At 35.8% G+C, this 10,346-nt stretch overlaps 1 protein-coding gene across 3 annotated transcripts; it reads right to left on the bottom strand.

Annotated features, from left to right (window-relative positions):
• Positions 1 to 240: 240 nt before the first annotated feature.
• fam210ab (family with sequence similarity 210 member Ab) lies at positions 241 to 5,782 on the bottom strand. 3 transcript variants are annotated; one of them, XM_079625472.1, is made up of 5 exons: positions 5,592 to 5,706; positions 4,741 to 4,757; positions 4,114 to 4,507; positions 3,085 to 3,196; positions 241 to 2,617 (listed from the first exon to the last, which is right to left on the bottom strand). In XM_079625472.1, the coding sequence occupies exons 3-5, from the start codon at positions 4,488 to 4,490 to the stop codon at positions 2,297 to 2,299; spliced, it is 810 nt and encodes a 269-aa protein (XP_079481598.1). In that variant the 5' UTR covers positions 4,491 to 4,507; positions 4,741 to 4,757; positions 5,592 to 5,706; the 3' UTR covers positions 241 to 2,296. The 3 variants fall into 3 exon arrangements, with proteins under 3 accessions (XP_079481598.1, XP_079481597.1, XP_079481596.1); XM_079625471.1 differs by lacking the exon at positions 4,741 to 4,757 and having other exon boundaries at positions 4,114 to 4,552; positions 5,592 to 5,782; XM_079625470.1 differs by lacking the exon at positions 4,741 to 4,757 and having other exon boundaries at positions 4,114 to 4,561; positions 5,592 to 5,707.
• Positions 5,783 to 10,346: the final 4,564 nt, after the last annotated feature.

The raw sequence follows: 10,346 nt of genomic DNA, 5'->3' as shown, positions 1-10,346 counted from the left end.
AAAGTTCCCACCTTAGCTGTGCCTCACTTCCAATGGTGCTTTCTTCTTCTGTGTAATGTTTTTTTTTTTTTATCTTCTTTTATTTGTAAGGTGCTGTAAATAAAGTTAGTCTGTATGCACATATCCTACCCAATGGGTAGAAACCACAGAAAAAAGACATTGTTAATAATGTAACAATTTATAGTTGATATAAAGATTTTAACATGATGGCAACGGATTTGTAAACGCCTACAGTTCAAATGTTTTTTTTTTTGTGGCGAACAAGGAAATTCCTTGTCAGAAAGATACTTAATGAAAATACTAAACTACAGAGCATTTCATAGATTTTTATTGAGTGACATCTTGCTACAGAAAGAATGAAAATGCTGTTCTGGATTAGAATGTTACTTTAAACACTGCCCCAACCACAAAAGGCACACTTACACACATGCAAAAAGATTTATTTGACTAGGTTTTTAATCAGAAAACCATTCGAACCTAGTTAAAGTAAGTCATAAATTGGGATCCAGTAAATGGAAACTAGTTAGCAGTGCCAGACTCCCGCTTACAGACGCAAACTCTGAGGGATTGTGATATGACAGTCTTGCTTAAAACAACAGTGTTCATTTTAAGCCCAACATGTACATGATTTTTCATGCCACCCTGTGTTGTGCTTCCTGTATTTGCAAGTTTAATAATGAACCAAATGAGAGATGTAGTTTTAACATTCTTATTTTTGTTATATACTGTATTTCAGACATTCTTGTGTATGTAGTGTTTGTATAGGAGCAAAAAAAAAAAAAAAAAAAAGATTTCAAATTGCAAATATTTATGTGCTGGTGCTCCACTGTACAGTAGCTTGTATTCGCATGTCTATAGTTATATACCTGAAGATAATGTACATAGCGATGCCATTTTGACTACAAGCACCTGACTAACAGCAGTTGTGACTTTTTGAGCAATGTACCAAGATGCTTTTGAAGCTTTTCTTTCTTGCACAAGCACAGAGAACTAACAATAACTGAAATGGGTTAGACTTGTTTTACTCTGATGCTTATCGAGTGTCTGATAACAGACATTCATAAATAAAAAGCAGCACAATATCAGACCTTTTATACTCAAAAAATTCCCCCCCTGGTCATGATGCTTCGGTATGTTCATGTGCGTGGACATTTTATAAACATGCACATAGATATTTATTTTACTTGCATCATTGTGTTGTAATTAATAGGTTTTAAGCAGGTCTGTTATTGTAATGCTTTTTTATTATCAGAATAAGTGATCGAAACATGTTGCTCTAATCACTGTTATAGTCAAACTTTTATGCTTGTACTTCTGCTGTTGTCCAACTGCAGTTAAACTAATAAACTAAAAGTACCAGTTGCTGATGTGTCTGATATTTGTAGTTTTTTTTTTTTTATTGAAATAATATCCTGAACATGTCATATCATCAATATTTTATTATTCTCTCATCATTGGCATATTGAGGTGATTTAAAAAGTTTCATTCAAGTAATATTTTTTGACAAAAGTAAACATGTCAAAAGAGGAACAAAGTGGGTTATCAATTGTCTATTTTTTACCCACTGACTTTTTATGCAATCCAGATACTCCATAAACACAAAGTGCAATTCAAGACATTGTACAGTCTAGATTACTGTGTAGGCAATATGCACAAAAACTCAAATACAAACATGATAAATCAATGAAAATCATTAAATATAGATCCTGATATTAATTATCACTTGGTTAAGTAGAAATATTTTCATTAGTCTTACATTAAAACAATTTAACTAAAAAACTCACACAAACACTCTTAATATGATTTTGGCTTAATTCGGTAATCTAATTCTAGTATTACTGCTAGTTCAAGTTTGTTTCTCTCCAAAGCACTCAACTTGTAAAATCAAGTGCATGGAAACCATTTGACATGATAATAGTTCTTGTGTGCGAACATTCAATACCTTAAAGGTATAATTCACCAAAAAAGTAAAATCCTGTCATTTACTCACCCTCATGTTGTTCCAAAGCTGTATGAACAATTGTTGTCAATACAATGAAAGTCAATGTGTTCAAGTGTTGTTTTGAACTCCACCGAGTTTTCTTATATAGACATAAACATTTTTCAAAATATCTTCTTTTGTGTTCCGCAGAAGTCAGTCAGCCATTTTTGGCTGAACTATGCCTTTAAGTAAACACCAAACACTTTGTGACATCGTGAGTAATTATTGATCATGTGAAACATTCCTCAATACACTTAGTTTTTAGAAATTATTCTTCCCTTGGCAGCTTGATTCGACCACAGCATGCCGTGCAGCCTAGTCGGCTTTCTTACGGAAAGACATTTTGTCTTTCGTCTCCTGCAGTTTCTCTGAAAATTTGTCTTTCGTCTCAGAGAAGCGCCCTTTAGTCCCCTCCATTCGTTCTGAGAGCAGTTCTTTGGTTTCCTCCATCTTCTCTGAAAACCTCTCTTTCGTCTCCTCCATTTTTTCAGTCAGTAGTTCCCTGGTCGTCTCCATTTTGTCTTGCAGGTACTCTTTAACAGGCGGAGGGGTGGAGAGGTATCCGTGTTTGCGGAGGTACTGTACAGACAGGGACGTTCCGCCCAGTGTAACTGTGTATCGGGCAGGAGTAGCGAGCTGTGACCAGATAGACAAAGCGATAAAATAACATTAACAATGATTATTCACATATCATATACAGGTGAAACTGTATAATGTAAATATGAAAAATGTATATCGTGCAAAAGTTCATTTATTTCAGTAATTCAACAAAAGGAGAAACTATTATATAGACTCATTACATGCAAAGTGAGATATTTCAAGCCTTTATTTGTTATAATTTTGATGATTATGGCTTACAGCTTATGAAATAAGCTTATCAAAATCAAAATTACTTATTAAAATATTGTGAAAAGGTTTTCATAAGCCATAATCATCAAAATTATAACAAATAAAGGCTTGAAATATCTCACTTTGCATGTAATGAGTCTGTATAATATATTAGTTTCACCTTTCAAGTTGAATTACTGAAATAAATGAACTTTCACCTGTACATCATTGAAATCCATGTCATTTTCAAATAATCTTAGATTTTGTTTATATACCTTATACATTGCATAGGCTGTGAGTGCATAGCCACCCTGGGAATCTCTCAAAATTCCCACAATCCAATCCGGTAAACCGACGAACTCCAGAAACGGGACCAGATTCACCCCTCTGCAGAGAACACAGAACATTAACATGTCACTCATTTATCTTTACAAGACAGCTTGTTTGCTTTTGTAACCTTCGAAGTGTTGATTGTCCAGATGACGCTGTTAAAGCTTGTCTGTCCTGCTGAAGCTCAGACAGACTTTATCTGGTAAAACTCAATCTCCCTGCCAGCCTGTGCACTTTAGTCTGTTATGTTTTCATCTTTAAAGCAAAAGCACCTCAATTCATGTAGCTTACTGAATTCAAAACTCTTATAGCCCATCAAGTACCACAAGACAACACATCAACATACATAGTGAGCTCAATTACATATACTGTATAAATATCATATTCATAAAGCTACATTAATTGTAGTGAAGCACATTATATCAGTACCGTATTGGTTATTAGCTTTTTCTAAATCATTTCTAAATTCATTTTAATTGTATAATCTTATCTACATTTAGATTACCTTTGCGGTCAACTAACGTTCACTTTAAGTTAACTTTATAAAAACACTAATAATTTAATAACACTGTAAATGTAATATTTAACTAATCTAAAAATGAATATCCATTTTTCATACTGCACTTTATAATATTGTGATGCCTATATTCAGTGGCAGTATTAAAAATTATTGTGTTTTCATTTATTTAGACAAAATAGTGTATTATTTTAATAATGACAATTTAGTGTTATCAGTCATTTCATGAAAATACTTACCAGTAAAATTTTATCTTTGCTTATCTAAAGCTTATAATAAATAAAAAACTAAATTTAATACATAAATAGTCTTAAATCCTTTAGTTTTGTAGTCAATGCCAAAATAAAGCACATTCAGAAAAAGAACTGAAGTAAAGACAGATCATCTGAAACTGTGGCACTTGTGTCATCTTGTTAGTTTTTACTGATGGTGTGTTTCTGTGCAGATGGTCACTTACTTCATTGCAGCATAATAGAAGCTCCCAAGCCACACTGTGGACGTGACGACGTGCACAGGCACCATGACTTTACCATACTGTTTAAATGTCTTTTTAAATCTCTGGAAGAGCCCGATAGATGTGTCCTGCAGAGGGTCGACATCACCCTTACTCTGAAGGCCAGACCCCGTGTCACCCTTAAAAAGACCCTCAGTCCCAGCTAGACTTTGTGGAGGGTTTAATGGCGCTTCTTCCTCTGTGGACGTTTTGGGGCCTTCCTTCGTCCTGATGACATTAGTGCAACTGAAGCAGCGTGAGGTCCGGACGGTCACAGGAAGCTCCCGTGCGGCCCAGGTGTGACCCAGGTACGCCGAGCGCAACAGGACCACGCGCCGCATTGCGACTGGAGCCCACATCCGCTGCATCACCTCCCCCACACACAGAGCGCCACCTACAGGTCCTGGACAGGCTAAAGAGGTTAGTGTCAAACAACACAAACACACAAACTATTAACATCTGGCTAATGATCTACAGTGGCAGTCAAAAAATTGGGTCACACTTGAATAAAATTATATGTATGAGTTGGCCTGGATAATTACACTAAATACAGCTAACTAGTGTCAGGGATACATGGGAGTTTCTTCAATAGCTACTAGGTGTGGCTACTTTGAAAAAGAAAACAAACATTATGCAATATGACATAATGAATAACAAGTACTATGCTGACTCTGGTTTAGGTTAATGTAATGCAACTTAAAATGTTATTGGAAGTTTTAAACTTAACTATCTATTTGGTCATAAGTAATAATTCAAAAGCCTCACAGGCTGAGCATGATTAACATATTGGTCAGAGGTCATGGCTGTCTGTCAACCACCAGACTGATCAGGTTAAAGACAAAGTACTGTAATTCCAAAGATTAACGAGGTTAGTTTTAACCAGTCAGCTAAACTTGACTAATTATCGGCTTATCATTTTTGCAGTAGTGAGAATATTCCCTTAAACTTTATTCAGTGTTTTATAAGTGCAAGGCTTTTAACACAACTGTAAAATGTTTTCTACCTTCTAAGTAAAAGACCAAGCATGTTAGCCGATAAACTATAGTTGTTATGTTTTAGCTTCATAATATTATATGAATACAAATATTTACTCAGTCACAAAAGTGTCAACACATTTAATCCACTAAAGGTTTAGAGTTCAATTCCTGACATGTTGTTTTTATGAAGTAACATGAGTTAGCCCTGAACTACAAAGCATGATCACTAGGCTATTTGTTAGTCTTCTACATATGACATTGGGGGGTTGTTTTGGAGGACAAATAGTCGTTTGCAGAAGTAAAAACACTAACTTAGAGCTTCTCAAGTCAACAGGCCCCTGATCTTAACTTCAACACACTGCTTTGCCACTCCTACAGGATCAAACACACACCTAGAACAGCTCAAACAAAACTAAATATATATCAGCTGGAAGAAATAGTTATAGAAACAGAGTGGCAACTTACATTCACCTCTTGAAGGTCTGTTGTGAGTTTATGGAGAGTCCGCGCAGAGCTCCATTCCTCTACAACCTTATGTCATGTCCTCGCACGTTCTCCAGACATATCCACATGGAGCTGCTGCGCGCGGCATCATGGGAAATGTAGTAATTTGGGTAAGCACATGATCGCTCTGCTAAGGTTAGCCCAGAGCCGTTAGGGTTAGCCTTGAACTTGAGACTTTTAATAAAAATAAAAAAATAATAATAATAATATAATAAATTGTATTTATAATGCGCTTTTCTAAAAGCCAAAGTGATTTTGTACTTGTACCGGAATTAGAGATGTTGGTTAGACTAGGCTACTATGCATAGTCTTTATTTCCGCATGTTTTTATTATCATTTTTAATCTATTCTTGCTGTTGTTGTTGTTATTATTATAATGTAGCCTTTTTTTACGTATTTTACTCTAAATAGGCTAGGCTACTTCAGAATTTTACTCTAGACTCCGTATTGTTATATTTACAATAAGTTATTTGTATCTACCATTCTTATATGAGCATTTCTACACTCTAAAAAATGCTGGGTTGTCTCAACCCAATTTTGGGTCAAATATGAACAAACCCAAAAGTTGGATCAAAAATGTAATTAAAAAATTTAACCCAATGGCTGGGTTTGTCCATATTTGACCCAAACTTGGGTTAAAACAACCCAGCATTTTTTAGAGTGTATTTCGATAATTCTCTAATCCATTATATCGAAGCAATAACAATGAAAAGTTGGTATGTCTGCTGGATTTTATATCCGGTTTTATTTTTTTCACCGTTTCCCTGGTAAATTATGAATGAAGCTGCAGTTACGTTTTTCCTCCACTAGATGGACGTGAATCAGGCTTGTAGTTCTCCATTAGCTCAAGTACCAGAATAGCCAGGAGTTTCACATCAAGAAGGTCACCGGTCCGAATCCCAGATGAGCCAAGAAGCCTTTCTGTGTGGAGTTTGTATGTGTCTGCGTGGATGTTCTCTGGATGCTGTGTTGTATCAATGACTGATGTGTTATACTAAAAATGGGAATGCACTGGATCATATCTCAGGGTGTCCCTTTGATCACTGCTTTAGAGCTTCCAGACAACCCCATGTCTGTTCAAGAACCTTTCATTCACTTTCTGTTGATGTCCTCTGTGCAAATGGACAGTACAGATAAGGGCAGGTTGGAATCTACTTTTCATTATTTTATATATATTTTTTTTAAGTCGTTGATTTCCTTTAGAGAGGCAATTAGGAGCAATTAATCATTTGTGGACATTAAAGCCTATGTAACTACGTGACATAATTATGTCCTTCATGACGCTATACTATACTGCCGCCTTCTCCCTCCAATCATCTTGATCTCTACAGAAATGAATCAACAACATGTGCAGCTCTTTCATGGCTCTTATCTTCCTTTGATTTTTGTTGTTATGCAACTAAGGTTATTAAAACAATCTTCTTGTCATCTTGTCAGTTAATAAGACAGCAGGCTCCAGATCCAATTTAGAAAGCTAAATTGAAAAAAAAAAAAAAAAAGAAGATTAGACAAACCGTGGAAACAGAAAAACAAGATAATAGCAATTTCATTAAATGTCATCATACATTTAGTTTGACTTGAAAATAACAGGATAAATATCCATGGATGTTCAAATGCTGAGCAGCATTAGTGTTCTGGTACTTTCCCTAATATCCTGGCTGCCTCAAATCACATCTCATGACCAATGTCTCATGACCATCAGTGTGAAACCCGACATGAAGAGAGTCACGGTTAACGTAGCTGACTATATGACCAGATTAAAACATTCTTATGTGAATGAAGTAACACAGTCTCACCCCAAAACGTCACATACTGACGGGTCTTGACCATACGGCAACATACGACGAAAAGGGTACCCTTTAATGTCCATATGTGACGATTCGGGTATGGTTGGGTTTAGGTATGTGTTAGGGTACCGCTAGGAGGCGCTGCTGGTGCGCTTATGTCTGCGTCTCATATTGACGTTATAGGGGTACCCTTTTCGTCGTCTGTTGACGTATGGTAAAGACCCGTCAGTATATGACGTTTTGGGGTGAGACGGGTCACCAAGTGGGTGATCACTTCAAAGGGGTCACTTTTTTAAATACATCATATGAATTAATCACATATTATCTAAGTTTTGAAGGCAATATGAAATAAATGAGAATAAGTAGGCCTATACAAACAAATGGTCATTTATATTCAAGTGAAAAACTATTAAATTTAAATGTGAGAGGAGGAAGCACTTCATATCAATAAATAAACACTGCTTATCGCCAGAGTTTAAACATTAAGTCAGACTCAATGCATCAATAGGGACTGTTTGAAGAACTAAATTCCAATCAGTCCTCATGACACTGTGTGCAAATATCTTCAAAGAGGAAACCTTTAAACAAGAAGTCCTTCCTAGTGGGATATTGACACTCAGAACTTTGCATTTCTTATAAGTGCATTGATAAAGACTGCTCAGTCTGATCTTATAGTGGCAAGGTCGAAGGCACAGTGTGAACACACAGAGCTTTTACAAACCTACCTGAGAAAATGCTAAATGTTGTTTCATCAGATGCATGTCAGGTTAGAAACTGTCAAAGCCAAAATATGTCAAAAGTTGTGAAAATTAAATTTTTCCAAATTTCCTTTTTCCTATTTTCATCACCATCTTTCTTTCTTTCTTTCTTTCTTTCTTTCTTTCTTTCTTTCTTTCTTTCTTTCTTTCTTTCTTTCTTTCTTTCTTTCTTTCTTTCTTTCTTTCTTTTACATTACCATAAATAGGCCTACTAAATAATATAGCTATTTGTTTTGCTAGTAGGCTATATACAAATATTATACACAGTATATATATATATATATATATATATATATATATATATATATATATATATACTGGTTATATCTCTTAAGCCTAGTACAGCTTAAATACCGAAAATTATCCAATAATTGTACGGACATTTCTGTTCACCCTAAAACACAACGTAATGAAGTTCGAAATTCAAAATACAGGTACAACACCTGTAAAAAATAAATACAGAAAATGTCGTCAAATTAATACAGCACATTGTAGCGAATGTTTTATGATCACAGGATAACCATATTAATCCGCACAGTCAAGCAGAGCCGAAGCACAACCAAAACAAAAAATGTTCTTCATGCAAATTGCATGCAGTTTTGTTTTTTAACCACTAGAGGGCCATAAGTTACCTTTCAATGCTAAAAAAAATATGATTACAGGTATTGTGACATTTTTTTTGAAGATGATAATAATTGTATATTATTTAGAATCATTTTTTTCTGTGTATTAGACAATTTTGCTTTAATGACTGCAACACTTAATCTTACTGTCTCAGCTGGACCATCCTAGAGTGTTTGTGTTCATGAAGTTGTGAGTTGTATCTCCGTGTTTCTTCTAATGCAGATTAATTATTAGTTTCTTTTCACGTTAGATTATAGCCATATGTATGTATGGTTGATGTTAAACTTACACAATCTACAAGTTTGTGTAAAACCAGCATGAGAAGACTAAACCACTTGTCTCATGATGCACTGAGCTCTTAATGCACCCCCAGACTGACTCAAAATGTTCATTTACAGGTGACGAGGTGGAGCGATGCTCCATAATTTGTAGAAGTGGCTGCATGTATGATAGGAGAGGTTAAGAATTTTAACTAAATTATAATCCTTTTTTGATGTAGCCTAATTATCTGGTCACACTTCACAAATCTGATCGTGAGAGTAATTCTTGATTTGCCTCATTAACTACACATTTTCCCTTTGTCATTTTCTTTCTGCTAGGCTGCAGTTAACAGGTGTTTGAGTGAATATGATGAAAAGGTTCTTGCCCCCTGATATGGAATATAAAGCTCTGATATGGCTACCAGTGGGACGCACTTAAAAATAATTTCTCATCTGAATCTAACGTGGCGTGAATATTCCAAATGTGTATCATCACACCTTACTGAATAATTATAAGGAACCTAAATGCATTGCCATCTGTTCAAGTTTGTGGGTTTATTTATATATTTTTTACATTAGATGAAATATATTAATTGTAGCCTACTTTTCATGCTAGGTTAACTCCAGGTTACATAGGCCTATTAGTTCAAATTGTACTACCTACAATTTGAAATTTGGGCCTCTAACGCTTTGAAAATAATTGGAACTCCATCAGTAACATCGCTGGGAAGTGCCAATACACAAGGTGTTGATTTACATGTTTTTCTTCACACCGAGGGCGCTTCCATCTGCTTTTCTCTTTAATCAACTCCTCTGTCGTTCCTTTTCCTGTTTTGAGTTTCGATGAGCTCGACTGAGCTCAGATAATAGGTTCTGGACATCAGCTCAACTTTCTAAGGAGACCGGAAGTGCCCAGGTGTTCCGGCGCTGCCATTCATCCAAACAATCCCATCAAACAAATTGCCCTCATATACCGGTGTTTGTTTAAAAACTGCCAACATCCTGTAGCCTACTGAAAAATGAAAATGAACCACCGTTGTACTTTTATTTTATCCGAACAGGGATTGTTTCCCTGTTGTATGCGTATGCCCATGTGTCAGGGCACAGTTTTAATGCAGAGTACTGTACGCTGGTTTATTTTTGTAGCGTATTTGTTGAGCAGTGACATGACTAAAATATCGGTAAGGTCAAGATTTTGGATGCTCGTTACTGTAACCAGCATCGCTGCCCGGGACGGAGCACGACTCCGCGCGGGGGTGGAGCGCGCGTTGTGCTATATGAGCGCGC

The sequence above is a fragment of the Phoxinus phoxinus genome, assembly GCF_949152265.1.
Source record: "Phoxinus phoxinus genome assembly, chromosome: 10".
Taxonomy (NCBI): Eukaryota; Metazoa; Chordata; class Actinopteri; order Cypriniformes; family Leuciscidae; genus Phoxinus; species Phoxinus phoxinus.
The sequence above is the reverse complement of the archived record's forward strand: the minus strand, read 5'-3'. Positions and strand labels throughout refer to the sequence as shown.

Bases quoted from the DNA above. Each gene is read 5' to 3' on its own strand.
- fam210ab (XM_079625471.1), bottom strand. From the start codon at position 4,517: ATGCAGCGGATGTGGGCTCCAGTCGCAATGCGGCGCGTGGTCCTGTTG. The intron at 3,197-4,113 runs GTAAGTGACCAT...TGTTCTCTGCAG, and splicing joins TTCTATTATGCTGCAATGAA to AGGGGTGAATCTGGTCCCGT. The intron at 2,618-3,084 runs GTATATAAACAA...ATCTGGTCACAG, and splicing joins CAGCCTATGCAATGTATAAG to CTCGCTACTCCTGCCCGATA.